The sequence below is a fragment of the Mirounga leonina genome, unplaced genomic scaffold, assembly GCF_011800145.1.
Source record: "Mirounga leonina isolate KUSES-001 unplaced genomic scaffold, KU_Mleo_1.0 Mir_97, whole genome shotgun sequence".
NCBI lineage: Eukaryota > Metazoa > Chordata > Mammalia > Carnivora > Phocidae > Mirounga > Mirounga leonina.
Window position 1 is genome coordinate 1,876,977 of NW_023270889.1, and position 20,021 is coordinate 1,896,997.

At 34.9% G+C, this 20,021-nt stretch overlaps 1 protein-coding gene across 3 annotated transcripts in view; it reads right to left on the minus strand.

Moving 5' to 3' along the window:
* Positions 1–11,972: 11,972 nt before the first annotated feature.
* Positions 11,973–20,021, minus strand: part of LOC118006574 (NAD kinase 2, mitochondrial) — a 46,560-nt gene continuing 38,511 nt past the window's right edge. For all 3 annotated transcript variants that reach the window (XM_034999299.1, XM_034999300.1, XM_034999301.1), the window contains 4 exons: positions 18,515–18,570; positions 18,343–18,396; positions 16,137–16,260; positions 11,973–14,054 (listed from right to left, as the gene is read on the minus strand). In XM_034999299.1, coding sequence (XP_034855190.1) covers positions 13,916–14,054; positions 16,137–16,260; positions 18,343–18,396; positions 18,515–18,570 — 373 coding nt within the window. In that variant the 3' untranslated portion in view covers positions 11,973–13,915. The remainder of the gene's footprint in view (positions 14,055–16,136; positions 16,261–18,342; positions 18,397–18,514; positions 18,571–20,021) is intronic.

The following is a 20,021-nucleotide window of genomic DNA, read 5'->3' on the forward strand; positions in this document are numbered from 1 at the left end:
GGAAGTGAGATCAAGCACTGCATCGGGCTCTGTGCTCAGTGTGGAGTCTGCTTGTGACTCCCTCTCCCTCTGCCCTTCCCGCCGTTCTTTCTCTCTCTCCGTCTCTCATAAATAAATAAATAAATAAATAAATAAATAAATCTTTTTTAAAAAAGAGAAATGAACGAAATTAGTTCTAACCCATGCCTTTACTATCCTATAAAATAATCAAATTAAAATATTCTTTTCTAATTTTCTCTTTAATTCCTCCTTATTTAGTCAGTAATTTTCTTGAAAATATATCTTAAAACCCATGACACTTAAAAAAATACTCTTCTGTTTTCCTGAATGTAGAATACTTAATAATCCTTCTTGTTGACTTATGCCCTAATCCCCTGATGCTTATTTTTAATGTTAAAGAATGCACTGCATTTGAAATAAACAATTCCTCCTTGTAGCTCAGCAATTCATCAGTATATTTACTCTTATCTCTTCCCTCTCATATATAGAATTCTTTTCATTATATCATATGTCACGTTATCCCTGGATTTTTTTTGCACAATTGTCTTGGTAGACACTATCCCTAAGTATAATGATGCACATATTACGGTACATTGGCACAATGGAGTGAATTTTTTAGTGATTTAAATCCTGAATTACCTCTTTTTGTTTTTAAGTCCTTTTTTAAACTGAAGTACAGTTGACATAAGTTCCAGATGTATAGCAGGCTGATTCAACAATTACACATTACAAGTGATCACCATGGTAAGTGTAGTCCCCATGGGTCACCATAGAACATTATTACAGTATTATTGAATAGTCAATAATATCCCTATGCCGTACTTTTCATCTCTATGACTTAATTGATAACAAAGTTCATACCTCTTAATCCCCTTCACCTATTTCGCCCAACCCCCATCCCTCCTCGCCTGTAGCAGCCTACCAGTTTGTTCTCTGTATTTGTGAGTCTCTGTTTTGTTTGGTCGTTTTCTTTTTTAGATTACACATTTAAGTGAAATCATATGGTACTTGTCATTCTCTGTCTGACTTCTTTTACTTGGCATAATACCCTTTAGGTCTGTCCATGTCACAAACGGCAAGATTTCATTTTTATAGGTAAATAATATTTCACTGTATACCACAGCTTTGCCCATTCATCTATTGATGGACACTTAGGTTGCTTCCGTATTTTGGCTATTGTAAATAATGCCGCAGTGAACATAAGGTTGCATATATCTTTTTGAATTAGTGTTTTTGTTTTCTTCAATAAATATTCAGAAGTGGAACTGCTGCATCATATGGCAGTTTTATTTTTAATGAGCCTACACATTCTTTTCCATAGTGGCTGCATCAATTTACATTCCCACCAACAGTGTACAAGGGTTCCCTTTTCTCCACATCCTTGCCAACACTTGTCTTTTTGAAAATAGCCACTCTGACAGGTGTGAGGTGATATATCATTGTGATTTTAATTTGCAGTTCCCTGATGATGAGTGATGTTGAGCATCTTTTCATGCGTCTTTTGACCATCTGTATGTCGTCTTTGGAAAAATGTCAGTTTGGGTCCTCTGCCCATTTTAATCAGATTATTTTTGGTATTGAGTTGTGTGAGTTCTTTATATATTTTGGATATTAGCCCCTTATCGGATATGTTATTTGCAAATTATCTTCTCCCATTTACTACTTTTTTTTTTTGACAGTTTCCTTTGTTGTACAAAAGCTTTTGATTTTGATGTAGTTCCATTTGTTTATTTTTGCTTTTGTTGCAGTTCCCTGAGGAAACACATCCAAACAAATACTGCTAAAACCGATGACAAAAGAGTTTACTGCCTATGTTTTCTTTTAGGCGTTTTATGGTTTCAGATCTTTCTTACATTTTAGTCTTTAATCCGTTTTCAAGTTTATTTTTGTCTCAGGTGCAAGAAAGTACTGTAGTTTTATTCTTCTGCATGTGGCTGTCCAGCTTTTCCTGCACCACTTATTGAAGAGGCTGTCTTTTCCCCATTGCATATTCCTGCCTTTGTCATAGATTATAGTTGATCCTTGAACAAAATGGCTTTGAACTTTATGGGACCTCTTATATGCATATTTTTTAAATAAATATATTGGAAAATTTTTTGGAGACGTGACAATTTGAAAAAATTCTCAGACGAACCATGTAGCCTAGAAATATTGAACAAAATTTTAAAAAGATAAGTATGTCATGAGTGCATAAAAATATGTAGACGCCAGTCTGTTTCATCAGTTACTACCATAAAATAAACACAAACCTATTATAAAATGTTAAAATTTATCAAAGCTTACGTAAGCACACACAGACTGTACATGGTGCCATTTTGCAGTTGAGAGAAATGTAAACAATGTAAAGATGCAGTATTAAACCGTGATTGTATAAAATTAACTGTAGTACATACTGTGCTATTGTGGTAAATTTATAGCCACCTTCTGCTGCTATTGCAGTGAACTCAAGGATTGTGAGTATTCACTTAAATGACCGTGTGAGGCTAACAAGCTCCTCATGAGCAGTTCATCTTCAGTAAGTTGCATATTGCTTTGAAAAAGTAATTTCTCAACAGTTCTCACATACTTTCCATCGCGCTTACTACCATACTGTAAACCTTGAATAATACCTTCGGACCCATATGAAGTGCCGTTAGTGATACTGAAAGTGGTCCCAGGAAGCAGAGCAAAGTCATGATATTACAAGAAAACTTGAATTGCTTGATATGTACCATAGCTTGGGGTCTGCGGTTGCAGTTGCCCACCATTTCAAGGTAAATGAATCCAGCGTAAGGACTATTGTAAAAAAAGAAAAGGAAGTTTATGAAGCTTTTGGTGCCTCTACACTAGGAGGTATGAACACCATGCACTTTTTACAAAATACTTTTTTTTTTTTTATCTTGTATTGAAAATGCAGCTTTTATATGGGTTTGGGATTGCTCTAAGAAAGGTATACCTATAGATGAATATGATTTGAGAAAAAGTAAGTTCATTATATGACAACTTAAAGAAAAGGAAGGTGAAGCATTTTAAGCTGGAGAATTTAATGCCAGCAAAGGATGGTTTGATAATTTTATAAAGAGGTTTGGCTTAAAAAATGCCAAGGTAACAGGAGAAGCAGCTTCTGCCAACAAAGAAGCAGCAAACAAGTTCCCAGACCGCATTAAGAAAATCATTGAGGAGAAAGAATATCTGCCTGAACAGGTTTTAATGCAGAGGAAAGTGGCCTATCCTGGAGGAGGAAAAAAAATGCGACAAAAGACATTTATTAGTAAGGAAGAGAAGCACGTACCAGTATGTAAGGCAGGAAAGGACTGGCTACTTTTTTGTCCAAATGCAATTGGGTTTATGACCAGCACTGCCCATTGCTAACCCCCAAGCCTTGAAGGGAAAAGATAAACACCAACTGCCAGTCTTTTTCATTGAGAAGGCCCAGACAATAAGAACTCTTTCTAAATTGGTTCCATCAGTGCATTGTCCCTGAAGTCAGGAAGTACCTTGCTATTAGGGGACTGCTGTTTAACATTCTTTTGATATTGAACAAGGCCCCTGGCCATCCAAAACCTTGTGAGTTTATCACAGTGATCTACTTGCCACCCCCCCCCCCCCCCCCCGCCCAACACAGTATCTCTAATTCAGCCTCTTGATCAGGAGGTCATAATGACTTTCGAAGCTTATTACACACAGTACTCTATGGAAAGAATTGTCAGTGCCATGTAAGAGAACCCTGACAGAACATTATGAAAGTCTGGTAGAATTTTACCATTCAAGATGGCATGGTTATAGAAAAAGCCATGAAAGCTATCAAGCCCTAAACAAATTCTGGCTGGAGAGAATCATGCCCAGATGTTGTTCATGACTTCACAGGATTTATGACAGAGCCAATCAAGGATATCACGAAAGAGATTGTGGATATGGCAAAAAAAAAAAAAAAGGGGGGGGGGATGAAGACTTTCAAGGTAAGGTTTTTGGAGAAATTCAAGAGCTAATAGACACCACACCAGAGGAATTAACTAAAGATAACTTGATGGAGGTGAGTGCTTCTGAACCAATGCCAGGTGATGACGAAGAGGACATAGAAGCAGTGCCAGAAAACAACTGACATTAGACAGTCAGGCAAAAGGATTCTGATTCTTTAAGACTGCTTTTGATTTCTTTTACTACCTGGACCCTTCTATGATATGGGCACTGAAACTAAAGCAAATGGTGGGAGAAAGCTGGTACTGTATAGAAACATTTTTAGAACACTGAAAAAGCAAAAAGGACAGAAATTATGATGTATTTCCGTGAAGTTACCCTGAGTGTGCCTGCCTCCCCTCCATCTCCTCCACCTCCTCCACCTCTTTGCTTCTGCCATCCCTGTGTCTCTGTGCAAGAACGGCCCCTCCTCTTCCTCCTCCTCAACCTACTCAACATGAAGACAATGAGGATGAAGACCTTTATGAGATCCATTTAATGAAAAATAAATAATCCTGCTGTACAGTTAATAAACTTAGCTGTTGTACATATGTATGTCTTCATGTGAAAATCTAACTGTATGGCGAGAACCATCTGATATGTTTTTGTGTCATCATCACCATCACCTAAGTATTCATAGGGCAGAACGTCATGTGCAAAACATGTATGGAAGTAGATAGCCTATCCTTACATAGGCGTAAGGTGAGTGATATTTAATATAAAACTAATAACATTCTTACTATTCTGTAACTGCTTTGGAAGAATTACAGTGTGCCTCTTTCTTGTAGTTGGAGAGACTGTATCGGCCTATTATCAAGGTACATGGTTTTTCAAAAAAAAATGTAAGTGTTTCCAATACTGTGTTATCAATGACTGTAATACTCTATGCCATAAGTATTTTTTTTAAGGTTTTATTTATTCATGAGAGTCAGAGAGAGGCAGAGGCAGAGGGAGAAGCAGGCTCCCCGCCGAGCAGAGAGCCCGACGTGGGGCCCGATCCCCAGGACCCTGGGATATGACCTGAGCCGAAGGCAGACGCTTAACCATCTGAGCCACCCAGGTGCCCCATATGTCGTAAGTATTTTATAATGATTCATTCACTGGTGTACAGGCTAGGGCACTGTGAAACCATTATTTACACTAGGCTACTATAAAGCAATGATATTACTGCTGCTTTGTAATCGATGCATGAATCGTTACACCTGTAAATATGAATTTGTTTTTCACATTGTCTTTTCATTTTTGATGTTTAGTGTTAATATGTGTAACATTAATAGTGTTTTGTATAAGATGATATTAGTAATGACACGATTACTCATAAACAGATGACGTAAATTTGTGGGATTGATAAATACAATAAGTATAGTACTATAAATGTATTTTCCTTATGATGTTCTTAATATTTTTTCTGTAGCTTTATTGTGAGAATACAATATATAATACACACACAAAATGTGTTAACCAACTGTTTAGATTATCACTGAGGCTTTCAGTCAACAGTAGGCTGTTAGTAGTTAAGTTTTGGAGGAGTCAGAATCCTTTGGAGGATTAACTGTGCTGGTTGGGGCACCAGTGCCCCTAACCCCCACATTGTTCAAGGGTCAACTGTCACTGACCTTCCAAGTATGGGTTTATTTCTGGGCTCTTACCCACTGATCTGTGTGTCTATCTGTGCCACTACCATATAGCTTTGATGACGGTAGCTTTGTAGTATAGCCTGAAATCAGAGTGATACCTCCAGCTTTGTTCTTCTTTCTCTCAGATTGTGTTCAGATCTTTCGTGGTTCCATACAAATTTTAGGATTATTTATCCTAGTTCCATGAAAAATGTCACTGATATAGGGATTGCACTGAATCTGTAGGGTTGCTTTGGGAAGTATGTACTTTTTAACAATATTAAGTCTTCTAATCCAGGAGCACAGAATATCTTTCAGTTTGTGTCATCTTTAATTTCTTTCATCAGTGTCTTACAGTTTTCATAGTTTTTCTTTCATCTCCTTGGTTATATATATTTCTAGGTGTTTTATTCTTTTTGATAGAATTATAAGTGGGATTGTTCTCTTAATTTCTCTTTTGCATAGTTTATTATTAGTGTATAGAAAACAACAGATTTCTGTATATTGTGTATTATGCAACTTTCCCAAATTCACTTATTCTAATAGTTTTTTGGTGGAGTCTTTAGGGTTTTCTATATATAGTATCATGTAAAAGGCAAACAGTGACTGTTTTACTTCTTCCTTTTCGGTATGGGTGCTTTTATTTTTTTTCTCATTTGATTCTGTGACTAGGATTTCCAATACTACACTGAGTAAAAGTGGTGAGAGTGGGCATCCTTGTCTTGTTCCTGATCGTAAAAGAAAAGCTTTCAGTTTTTCACTGTTGATTATGATGTTAGTTGTGGGTTTTTCATATATGGCCTTTATTATGTTGAGGTTTCTTTCCTCTATACAAACTCTGTTGAGAGGTTTTATCATAAATGGATATTGAATTTTGTCATCTATTAAAGTGATCATGTGATTTTTATCTTTTTTTTAAAGATTTTATTTGACAGAGAGAAAGAGAGAGAACACACAAGCAGGGGAAGCAGGAGGGAGAGGGAGAAGCAGGCTCCCTGCTGAGCAAGGAGCCTGATGTGGGACTCAATCCCAAGACCCTGAGATCATGACCTGAGCCGAAGGCAGACATTTAACCAACTGAGCCCACCCAGGTGCACCTATTTTTATCTTTGTTAATGTGGTGTATCATGTTGATTGATTTGTGGATATTGAAGCACCCTTGCATTTCTGGAATAAACCCATCATACTATATGATCTTTTTAATATATTGTTTGCTAATATTTTGTTGAGGGTTTTTGCATCTATGTTTGTCGGGGATATCAGCCTGTAATTTTTGTTTGTTTGGTAGTGTCTTTGTCTAGTTTTGTTATCAGGTTAATGCCAGCCTTGTAGAATGAGTTTGGAAGTAAGTGTTCCCTCCACTTCAATTTATTGAAAAGGATAGGTATTAACTTTAAAAAAAAAAATATTCGCTAAAATTTACCTGTGAAGCCATCTGGTCCTGGACTTTCATTTGCTGGCAGTTTTTTAAATTATGGATTCAATTTCTTTACTAGTAATTGGTCCATTAAGGTCTTCTCTTTCTTCCTGATTCAGTTTTGGAAGATTATATTCTTGTAGGAATTTATCATTTTTTCAAGGTTGTCCAGTTTATTGGTGTAGACTACTAATAGTAGTCCCTTATAATTCATGGTATCAGTTATAACTTCTCTTTGAATTCTGATTTTATTTATTTGGGCCCTTTTTCTTGAGTCACCTAGAGGTTTATCAATTTTGTTTATCATTTCAAAGAACTAATTCAGTGTTTTCTTTCTTTTTGTCTTTATTTCTGCTCTGATCTTTATCATTATCTTCCTTCTGCTAATTTTGGGTTCTGTTTATTCTTCTTTTTCTAGCTCCTTTAGTTATAAGGGTAGATTGAGATTCTTCTTGTCTCTTGAGGTAGGCCTTATCACTCTACAAACTTTTCTTAGAAGTGCTTTTGCTGCATCCCACAGATTTTGGAGTATTGTGCTTCCAGTTTCATTTATCTTTAGGTATTTTCTGATTTCCTCTTTGATTTCTTCATTGACCCATTTGCTGTTGTTTAGCCTCCACATGCTTGTATTTTTTCCATTTTTTTCCCTGTAATTAATACCTATGTTCATACTGTTGTGGTCAGAGAAGACAGTTCTTGCTAGGATTTCACTCTTAAATTTATTGAAACTTGTTTTGTAGCCTAACATGTGATCTGTTCTGGAAAATGTTCCATGTGCACTTGAAAAGAATGTGTATTGTCCTGTTTGGGGATGGAGTGTTCTGTATATATATCCTAAGTCCATCTTATCTAATGTGCCATTGAAAGCTACTGTTTCCTTATTGATTTTCTGTCTGGATGATGATATAAGTGCAGTGTAAAAGGCCCCTACTATTACCATATTACTGTCAATTTTTCCTTTTATGTCTGTTAATATTTGCTTTATATATTTAGGTGCTCCTATGTTAGATGCATATTTATAAGTGTTATATCGTCTTGTTAGGTTGATTCCTTTACCATTATGTCAGGCCCTTGTCTCTTGTTAGTTGTTTTAAAGTCTGTTTTGTCTGACAGTATTGCTCACCCCCAGCTTTCTTTTCATTTCCATTTACATGGAATATCTTTTTCCATCCCTTCACTCTCAGTTTGTGTGTCTTTTGGTCTGAAGTCTCTTGTAGGCAGCAGGTCTTTTCTTTTTTTAATTTTTATATATTCAGCTACTCTCTTTTGATTGTATTCAGTCCATTTACATTTAAAGTAATTATTGATAGGTATGTAATTATTGCCATTTTGTTGTTTTCTGGTTAATTTGCATTTCTCTTCTGTTGTCGTCCCTTGTGGTTTGAGAACTATTTTTAGTGTTATGTTTGGATTCTTCTCTATTTATGGTGTATCTGTTAAGAGGTTTTTGGTTTGTGGTTACCATGAGGCTCATATATAACAACCTATGTATATAGCAGTCTGTTTTAAGTTGATGGTTGTTTACATTTGAAAGCATTCTGGAAACACATTTTTACCTCCCCATGTTTTGTTTTTGACATATTTTATGTATCCCTAATTACTGTAGTTGATTTTACACTTTTTCTTTTAACCTTCCAACTAGCTTTAAAGTTGTTGATCCACTACCTTTACTGTATGTTTGCTTTTACCAGTGAGTCTTTCATAATTTTCTTCTAGTTATGGTCTTTTCTTTTCCACTTAAATAAGTTCCTTTAATATATCTCATAAGGCTGATTTACTGATGAACAATTCCTTTAACTTTTGTCTGAAAAACTTTCTCTTCAATTCTGAATGATAATCTTGCCAGGTAGAGTGCCCTTGGTTGTAGGTTTTCTTACCACTTCCTTCTGGCCTATAAAATTTTTGCTAAAGAGTCAGCTGATAATCTTATGGGGGCACATAGTTGTTTTTTTTTTTTTTCTTAAGATTCTCTTTTAGTTTTTTAACATTGTAATTATTGTATCTTGGTACAGACCCCTTTGGGTTCATCTTTGCATTCTGGACCTGGATGTCTGTTTCCTTCCCCAGGTTTGGGAAATTTTCAGTTATTATTGTTTCTTCATGTAAATTTTCTGTCCCCCTCTCTCTTCTCCTCTGGGACCCATATAATACTAATGTTAGTACACTTGATGTTGTCTAAGAGGTCCCTGCAATTATCCTTATTTTTTTTTTTTTCTTTTTGTTCAGCTTGGGTGATTTCCACAACCATGTCTTCCAGATGCTGGTAGTACTTGTGCATAATCTAATCTGCTGTTGATTCCCTCTAGTGTATTTTTGTTATTCTTTGGGTCTGATTGGTTCTTTTTTATATTTTCTATATATTTGTTGAAGTTTTGTGTTTCTTCCAAGTTTGGTATCTTTATGACCATTACTTTGAACTCGTTATCAGTAGATTGCTTATCTCTGTTTCATTTAATTCTTTTTGAGGTTTTGTCTTGTTCTTTGGTTTGAAATATATTCCTGTCTCCTCATTTTGCCTGTGTTTCTGTATATTCAGTAGATCAGCTGTCTCCCAGTCTTGGAGTGGCCTTATGTAGAAGGTGTCCTGTGGGACTCAGAAGTACAATCCAATCTGCTTATCACCAGAACCAGGCACTCCAGGGTTGTCACATGTTGGGAGTGTGCACTCTCCTGTTGTGGCTAGGGCACAAGTGCTGTGAGCATGCTGCTGGGTAGAACTGACCCCCAGCTTAGCTGGTTGCAGCACCCAGGTACAGTTGCTATAGATGCACTGGTAGGCTGGGCTGCTACCCCAGAGGAGGAGCCACTTTGGGGTGAGAGGAGCATTGGATCAGACCAAGGCAGCCCACTGAGTGTAGTGGCATGGGAGCTGTTTTGGAGGGGTACATGCTGGAGCAGGCTGGTTAGATGGATCAGGTCTGCAGGAGAATGCCAGGTAGGATAAGGCAAGCAGTACTAGCTAGCTAGGTAGAGCCAGAAATGGTGCCTACCACCACTAGACCAGCCAGGTCCTTTGTCAAAGATTAACTGCATATAATATACAATACAATAAATAATTATGTTTATTTCTGGGTTTTCTGTTCTGTTCCATTGATCTAGGTGTCTGTTTTTGTGCCAGTACTATACTGTTTTGATTACTACAGCTTTGTAATATAACTTGAAGTCCCTAATTGTGATACTTCCAGTTTTGTTTCTCCTTTTCAAGATTGCCTTGGCAATTCAGGGTCTTTTGTGGTTCCATTACAAATTTTAGGACAGTTTGTCTAGTTCTATGAAAAATGCTGTTTGGATAGAGATTGCATTAAATCTGCAGATTGCTTTGGATAGAATAGACATTTTACCAACATTTGTGCTTCCAATCCATGAGCATGGAATGCCTTTCCATTTCTTTATGTCATCTGTCATCAGCATTTTATAGTTTTCAAAGCACAGGTCTTTTACCTCCTTAGTTAAGTTTATTCCTAGGTGTTTTATTATTTTTGGTGCAATTGGAATGGCCTTAATTTCTCTTTGCTACTTCATTATTTGGTACAGAAATGCAACAGATTTCTGCATATTGATTTTATAACCCATGATTTTACTGAATTCATTTATCAGTTCTAGTAGCTTTTTGGTGGAGTCTTTAGGATTTTCTATATATAGTATCATGTCATCTGCAAGTAGTAAAAGTTTTACTTCTTCCTTGTCGATATGAATGCCTTCTATTTCTTTTTCTTACGTGATGGCTATGGCTAGGATTTCCCACTTGATTGTGATTTTTTTTAATGTATTGTCAGTTTACTATTATTTTGTTGAGGATTTTGCATCTATGTTCATCAGCTATTGTCCTGTAGTTTTTTGTGCTGTATCTAGTTTTGGTATCATAGTATGAATTTGTAAGTTTTCCTTCCTATTTTTTGAATAGTTTGAGAATAGGTATTAACTCCTTTAAATGTTTGGTATAATTCACCTATGAGGCCATCTGGTCCTGGACTTTTGTTTGTTGGGAGTTTTTGATTCCTGATTCAATTTCATTTCTGGTAATTGGTCTATTCAAATTTTCTATTTCTTTCTGCTTCAGTTTTGGTAGGTTATTATGTTTCTAGGAATTTATCCATTTCTTCTAGGTTTTCCAATGTGTTATATAATTTTTCATAACCTCTTATAATTGTATTTCTGTGGTGTTGGTTATTTCTCCTTTCTCATTTGTGTTTTTTTGAGGAGTCTGGCTAGAGATTTATCAATTTGGTTGATCTTTTCAAAGAACTAGCTCCTGGTTTCATTGATTTTTTTTCTTCTGAGTTTCTGTATCATTTATTTCTGCTCTGATTTTTATTATTTCCTTCCTTCTGCTGGTTTTGGGTTTTGTTTGTTCTTTTCCTAGCTCCTTTAAGTGTAAGGTTAGGGTGTTTGAGCTTTTTCCTGCTTCTTGAAGTAGGCCTGTATTGGTATAAACTTCCCTTAGAATTGCTTTTGCTGCATCCCAAAGATTTCTTGGTTGACCCATTCATTGTTTTAGTAGCATGTCATTTAACCTCCATGTATTTATGGTCTTTCCAGATTTTTTTCTTGTGGTTGATTTCTAATTTCACTGAATTGTGGTTAGAAAAGATGCATGGTAGGATTTCGATCTTTTTGAATTTGTTGAGAATGTTCCATGTGCATCAAGTGACTCTTTGATACAAAATTGTGTTAACTGGTTCTAATGATTTTATACCTATTGTTTATTTTGATACTTAAAAGTAAAATGAATGGAAATTATACTGAAGGCTAGTAAAACATTTAATATGATTTGATTTACTGGGGCTATGAATATAAACACATGTGAAGCATCAAAAATAGTAAGTACTTTACCCTTTGCTTATATAATAAGTCCTCATTCAGTGTGAAATATTAGCAATGACTGAAGTCAATGGGGCACAGCAGTGGAAAAGACCTGAAACATTTTGGGGGAATCTGGTTTTCTAATAATGCTGCTGTAAGAGTTAAGGAAACAAGTGTAGTTTTAAAAAATATAAATAACACTAATTTAATTATGTTTATTCACATATAGTTGCCATTAAAAGGTTAACTCATAAAAACATTTCTTCTATTGTAATATCCTTTGCCTCTTCTCTCTTCTAAATCAATCCCCACCACATAGCAGAAATGTTAGAAGTTATACTGCAAAGGGAGCAGATTGACTTTTTAACCTTTAAAATACAGCTTATGAACAATTTTACAGAGCAGGTTGCCTATTAGTACGTTACATATTGACAGATCTATGGTACCATTTTGGACAATCAGATTTGCTTGATGTAAAGATGGGAGCTGGAATTTTTGCTAAGAAGGCAGTTAAACCTCTTAGAGTTTTTATAAAGAACTGAAATCCCATACCATAAAGTGTTATCTTCAGTTAATAATTTTAAATCAAGCCAGAAACTAGATCCAGCTCTGGGAAAACACTTTTTTTTAACACTGCTCCAAGTGTCTATGCAGATACTTAGAAAAGAAAAACAGATTCTTGTTCTGGATATACATCAAAACCTAGATTACCTTTGTATAACATTTATTTAAAAATTTGACAAGAACATGTTAAACGTTGGCAAAACTAATAGCACTCAATTTGATTATACATCTCCTAGCTTTCACAGAATTTCTGAGCTCACAAGACTCAAGTTCTGTTAGGATAGAGTCTTTCATTCATCAATGTATACCCAGCATCTGACACAGTACATGGCATAAGGTATGTGTTCAATAAATATCTGAATGTTGAATATAACTCTTTAACAGCAAATGAAAAAAAGATACAACTCTGAATAAATGGCATGAGAATACCAGTTGTCTCATGATGCAGCAATAGGTGCTTTTTGTAAAAATTCTAGGATTACTTATAAGTAGATCAAGAATTAGATAATTTCCTCTCAAACGAAAGGAGCTCTCATGGGGGTGGGGGGAAGTGAAGGAAGCTGTAACATTTTATCTTTCAAAGCTAATGTGTGAAACATGGAATATGAGCTAGGTGAAAACTACCATGATATTAAAAGTAAGGCAGTTCCAAAACTAATGTTTTGCATATTTATTAAAGAATCCATTTTCTGACAATACTCCTAATACTAGATGAAAATATTTTTTAAAGGTTTCACCAAACTCCTAATATGTCTAAGCAGCTCATCCTTTTAGTCTTTGATTCCATGTTAGAGTTTTAAATATGGAAGAAATCTATTAAGACTCAAAAGCATTCAAAAAAAACTGTCTATGACCTAAAAAAAAAGCTACTGGATAATTAATACATTTGTAACAGTATCATGATTTTTTCCAGATATACTTCATTTCACCCAGCACTGTCAAAATTAACCTGAAAGTCAATTATTAAATGAAAACATCGATAATTTCAAAAATGATTGAACTTAATAAAGAGCCATAACAATATTGTATTCTGAAATTAGAAAATTCTAAGCACATATAAAAAATGCACTTACCTACTTCAATTAGGTCAATGTCAGGATTTATCAAAATTCTCCATCAAAATTTTTTAAAAATCTTGATTTTTTAGGTACTATAAAAAATATACACTAATCATATGATATGTGTTTGGTCTGACCAATTCCACAGTTAGGAAAGGGAAGGAAAAAAAAAAAACTTGTACAGTGAAATTTCAAATCCTAAACATTTAATCCTTTATTTGAGCCTACCTCTCTAAAAAGATATCAGTACTCTTGGATACCAACTATAAGCAATATAGAACTTTCACTGGTATCAATTCTAATCAGTTTAGTCCATCCATTTTCTAACACAGCGAACATTCTTTTCTATCCAAATCCAAAAGAAGAATAATGCAAATCTCACTTTCTTGGTCACCTTTGAAGTTCAGGGCCAACCAGTCTCAATAACAACCAAAATACGTAGCTTTATGAGTGGTAGTCTGTTTCTGCAGTGAAATGAAAGCATTTCCCAGTAGTCAAAATTTGTCATCTGAGGAAATCTTTCATTGTTCTAGAAGCACAGTTCGAAGCTCATCTTCTTTATTGATCATCATCGAAGCAATTGCTCCATCATTAAACTCAAAAGAAGTACCTCCATCCACAACCATGCAGGCATCCCAACAACGAGAACGAACACACACCCTGAGCAGAAAGAAACAGCTCATTAAATATTAAGTTTTCTTAACCTTGAATTATGGTTTCTTTAAAACCCTTATTTTTATTGAAATTGGCAGATAATTTGGCTTTGATTTTTAAAATCAAGTTCTTTGGTTTGAGAGAGTAACTATGTATATATGGGTACATTACCAAAATCTAGTATTCAAGATAGCTCCCTTCACCCAAACAGTTATGAGGGAACAAGTTCAGACTTGATGGAACTCACAGGCTTTTTTCGTATGAGAAAATGTTATTATTATTACAAGTACTAATATTGAACAAGAATGTAACTATTTTCATGGATAGTTTTTACTTAAGTATAACACACGAAGAGGCACAAATTTGTAGTGTACAGCTCAGTAAACACATTTGTGTAGTCATTCCTCACCCAAATCAGGAATCAAATGTTCCCCAGAAGCCCCTTCACTGCCCCTGGCCCTGCTCCTTCCTACACATGCACTATCCTAATGTCAGTCACCATAGTAGTAATAGCTCTGTTTGTTCTTAAATTTTATATAAATGGAAGAATAGGTTTGCTTGTATCTAGCTTTCTTTTGCTTAACAGTATGCTTTTGAAATTTATCCATGGTTATTACCATTAGTAGTAGTGTGTTCATTTTCACTGCTGTATGAAAACACTTCCATTGTATAAAAATACCAAAATTTATGGATCTCTTCTATTCACTGACACCTGAGTTTTTACTACTGGAAGTAGTGCTGCTATGTATATTCTTGAGCATCTTTTGTTGCAGACATTTGTGTATATACGTTTCTGTTGGATATACACCTAAGAGTGGAACTGCTGGGTCAATGCATGTGCTATATACAGCTTTGGTAGGTAACTGCCAAACAACTCTCCAAACTATTCCTAACAATATATAAGTGGCAGTTACTCCCACCTTACAACAACTAGCATCTTAGCTCTTCTGGTGAGTATATGGTATCAGAATATGTAGTTTTAATTTGCATTTCCCACATGAATAATAAGGTCAAGGACGTTTTTCATACACTTCACCATTTGGATACCTTCTTCTGGGAAATGACAGTCTGAAACTTCAGCAATTTTTGAGCTGCCTTTTCTTATTGAGTTGTAGGAATTTTTACAATATTCTGGATATAAGTCCATTGTTGGATATAGGTACTGCAAATATCTCACAGGCTTGCCTTTTATTTCCTTAATGTTGTCTTAATTAACAGAAGTTCTTAATTCTAATATAGTTCAATTTGTCAATCTTTTGTTGATAAGTGCTTTTTATGACAAGTTTAAGAAATATTGTCCAACTGCCAAAGTCATGAAGCCTATTCTGTTTATATGAGCAAAAATTTAAATGTCTTTGTAGTCTCACCTAAACAGAGTATAGATTTATTGAGTAATCAAAATTAACTCTCAAATGAGTAAAATGAATTTCCTTGAGGGTTTTTCCTAGAAAAATATCAACAGTATTTTCAAAAAAAGAATATGTACACTGTATAAGCAGCAATTCAAAATTAAACCATACTTCGCCTGCCATGAGACAGATGACTTTTCAGTGTTTTTGTTCAGAAAATTGGACAACCTTTACAAAATAAATTATATATTTTTTTATATCCACCCTTCAAAAAAACTCTGATAGATGTGGGAAGGGGGGGCTACTTTTAAGGAAAAGGTGACAGAAATGAGTCCTACTCTAAAAGTTTATTGCTATACAACTGAGGTTTTATAGAATGTTTATCCTGCTTTTATCCCATAGCATATGAAAAAGTTGCTTTCCAGTTTTTTTAAAAGTGATAGTTTGATCTTATTGTGTCTTAATATGTTAAAACAACAAATCCACATCACCCAATTAAATAATTATGCCCCTTCTATTCACTTACAGTTTCTCTAAAATGGTACAGTATGTTAGGAAGGAAAATACCATTCTCACCAGGGTACAGCATGACACCTCATTAGTTCCACGACTTCTATACTTTTCCTACCAGATTAGTTTGAATGAGTGAATTTCATCAAACTGAATACTTTAAAACCAAGACTCCTTTATAATTACAAGCAATGAAAGCAAAGTCAGAAGTCAGCCTTTGAAAGCTTACTTTGAGGTGAAGCAACGCTGACGGCTGCTGGAGAAAACTCTGTTTGCTATTGGTTCTCGAATACTGAAAAGTATTTTTGGTTCTTCTGGACTGTAGAGCAGCGATTCATTATATTCATTTGTTACTATGAAGGAAAAAAAAGTATTAGCTCAGTCAATGAAAGAAGGTCACTTCTGAGAAGTGCAAAATGAAAAATGAATGCTATCCTGTCCTCAAAACCACACACACACACACACACACACACACACAACCTTCAAAGCCTGTATCCACCACAATATAGCAGAAATAGACATAGTGGGCGGGGGGGCTACAAAACCAGTAATTAAACAGAAGTAAGGAACTAGCTTGAGGCACTCAAATGGAACTTGAGTTCCGACAGTCCCTTGCCAAGTTCCCTTGCAAAATACCATGTCAAAGTGTTCATAAGTTAATTGTCTTGATATAAAATGCAGTCTTAAACAATGACAGGCAATATGCTTTCTCTAATGAAACTGCAATTACTCAAGATATGTTTAGAAATCTTTGAGACCTGTTTCTCATAACCAAGAGGCACGTGAAAGTTGATAGCAAAGCACAAATTGGTCAAAAACAACTGTACAAAGAAATCAGGCTTGTAAGAACGTTTAGTTGACCACCACATTAAAACAGATCATAAGACTGTCAGATAATCTAGCTTATTTACCAAAATTTCACTTAAATTATTTGGCTCTTTGAAATCTAATTCACTCTCAAAAATAGTAATTTGCTTCTCTGGGAACGAATACACACACCTCACCCCACCCCCAGCTCCAGGGGCACCTAGCTGGCTCATCACTAGAGCATGCGATTCTTGATCTCAGGGTCATGAGTTCGAGCCCCATGTTAGGCATAGAGAGAACTTAAAAAAAAAAAAAAAAGCGCTAGCTCTGAAAGAAGTAATTCCAGAAATGTCTGTAACAATGACTGCACCCCTGCATTCACTATTGTTTCTAAGGACAAATTTTCAAAGGAGTAACATTCATTCAATAAAGCAGAAAAATCACTGTATTTTATATATACACCCTTAAATTTACATGCCTGATACAAATTTCAGTTGTTTTATATAATTATGTTTTAAGTTAAATTATATAATGAATAAATTACTATAAATGCCTAATTTTCCTTTCTTTGATGCAGATTTAATGTTAATCTTTTTGGTCTCCAATTGAGAGAACGAAAAAGTCCATTTTAGAGAGCTGAAAAGGACGTCAGAGATTTAGTCCTATTTTCAAACTATTAAAGGCCAAGCATCTCCCCCAACAAAGGAAGTCTTACCTGGAAATCCAAAATATACACTTAAATGAACTGACACTATTACATATGTAAGTAGATAAACTATGAAAAAGTTTGGATTTTTTAAAAAACAATTGACCTTAATCTTAGGATACTGTTCAACTAAACAGAGACAGAAAGGAAAACTGTAGTGTGAAGTCTGTACAAAAATGTTCCTGATAGATGAGATGGGACTGTAGTGAGTTAATTTCATATGCAAATCAAACGAATGTGTTTTCCTATTTAAGAATTTAAATATTTAGAAAAAAAAATTTTAAGAATACAGTTGAAGAATCCCTATGCATTCATTACCAATCTACTTCCCCTTCCTCATTTTGCAGTCCAGGAAGTAGAGGAATGGAATCAGTCTTGCTCATATTTTCAGTGAGTGACTGGTCTGGGATTGGAGCCCAGGTCTTCAAACTCCCTGATCAGTAGTATTCTTTCCCAACACGGCTAGTTCTCTTAAGGGAACCCTGAAGCAACTGGGCAGGAGTAGGTAGTCAAAAGTTATAAAGAGAACATTTTAGTGAATGTGATGATAAGCATTCACAGCTCAGTGAATTCCATCTCATTCAGAGCATATTAATGGCATACTGAGTCTAAGTAAGCATTTCCCATTTGCCAGATCTATATTTTTCTATATTTTCCTATCCCCCAGGACATGTTTGTAGCTAACACCCGTTTTGACATAAAGGTTATATTTCATAGTTCACAAAAATATAATATATAAAAAGTCCAGCTCTAAACTTTTCATTGCTTCAATACATGTAAAGGGATATCATATCAAGAGCCTGTTTGAGTCAGAAAAGTACTAGGCTTTGCTAATTGGACAAGTAGACTTCACAATGACGTCCTCAAGATCGATGCAGAACTTAAATGAAACGGTTAGTAATTATGATCATTAGTCACTGACCTTTTTCTACCAATTCTCTGTTCAATGGAAGACTTAAATTTCCTTGTCGTTTTGCTATTGAAAAAGGGGGAAATTTCTTGATTAAATATCTTGTGTCATATAATAGCTAACATGTAATAAAATCTATACATTATTTAGCATATTATAACATACTAGCTATTTTGGTACTCACCAATATTTAAAACATCTTCCACAGCCTGAGTTGCAACCCTGTTAATATTGAATGACCTAGAAACAAACATCACGTAAGTTCTTTAATTCTAAAAACATACTAAAAATGAAAAAGGAATTATCTACTTAATATACAAAAGAACACTTAGAATTATCAAGAAAAAACAACCAAAAGATAATAGCCACTTCACCCAGTTTTAAAAAGTGGGCAAAGTACATAAACAGTTTACAGGTCTATATGAAAAAGTGTTCAATTTTACTCCTACTTAAGGAAATACAAACTAAAGACTGATAATATATTGGCATGAGTATGAGAAAAACATTCTCATACTGATGGAAAACTTGCAGTTGGAGGGCAATTCTGCCCTATTAAAATTTAAAATGAAGATATTCTTCAATCTACTAATTTATCCTAAAATATACTTGCATCTATAATACACAAAGACATGTACAAGGTTATTTACAAAGCATTGTTTATAATAGCAAAACAACTCATATTCACAGGAAGCAGGTTAAATATGTTACTATGTAGATATTAAAAAGAATAAAACAAGAACTGTATGTGCTGATAGATAATGGATATGTTAAGTTAAAAAACCAAAGGCATTATGTAGTATATATAAACAAACAGGGAAGTAAATATTACATATATATATATATATATATGGGGTGGTTGTCTCGAGATTAGTACTAGAGATATGAAATGAAAGACTAGCTTTTCATTTGATATCCTTTTATACTATTTAACATATTTTTAATGTGTAAATATCTCTCTAAATTATAAAACAGAAAAGATGAGAAATCTTTACTGCTGTGTGATGCCTTGCTTAACCACTTAAAAGAACAAATGTTAATACAAACATGAATCACTTTTAAAAGTAGCTCTGTCCTTGGGTCTACCAAGATGGTTATGGAAAGTTTTGTTTGTTTTTTCCCAGTGATTTAGAATTCTTCTGCTGCCTCACAACTCTTCTCACATGGCCTCAGTAGATAACAATGACCCACACATTCTCAACGTAATTCAGTGACTCAACCTTTTTGAGGAGGGGAGAGTAACAGATACTCTTGCATACCCTTCTAACCCTATACCCTTCACATTTTGAGAAATGTGATAACATTTTGGGCATTCTCTTAACAATGCAGATACACAAATTTTTATATTAAAAATTTGGGGTCATTCACAGACCACATGCCTATGCTAAAAAAATCTCAAACTAGCCATTGCCTACTCTGTTTTTCACCATTATCTACTCTCCAATTTCATATTGCAACCACACCAAGCCCATTCTTGCCTCTGTACCTTTGCTCATACTTACTATGTGGCATGAAGCAAAATAAGTGTCCCGACTCATTTTTTAGTATGAGGTTTGCAATACCTATCTCATTAGAGTTACTGCCACACACTACAAGGTCAGGCATCTGCGGCACCACCTGGCTCATGGCAGAAACTCAATACTGAATGAAAATATCAAATGAAAGAGATGTGCATGAGTTATATTCTAATTCTT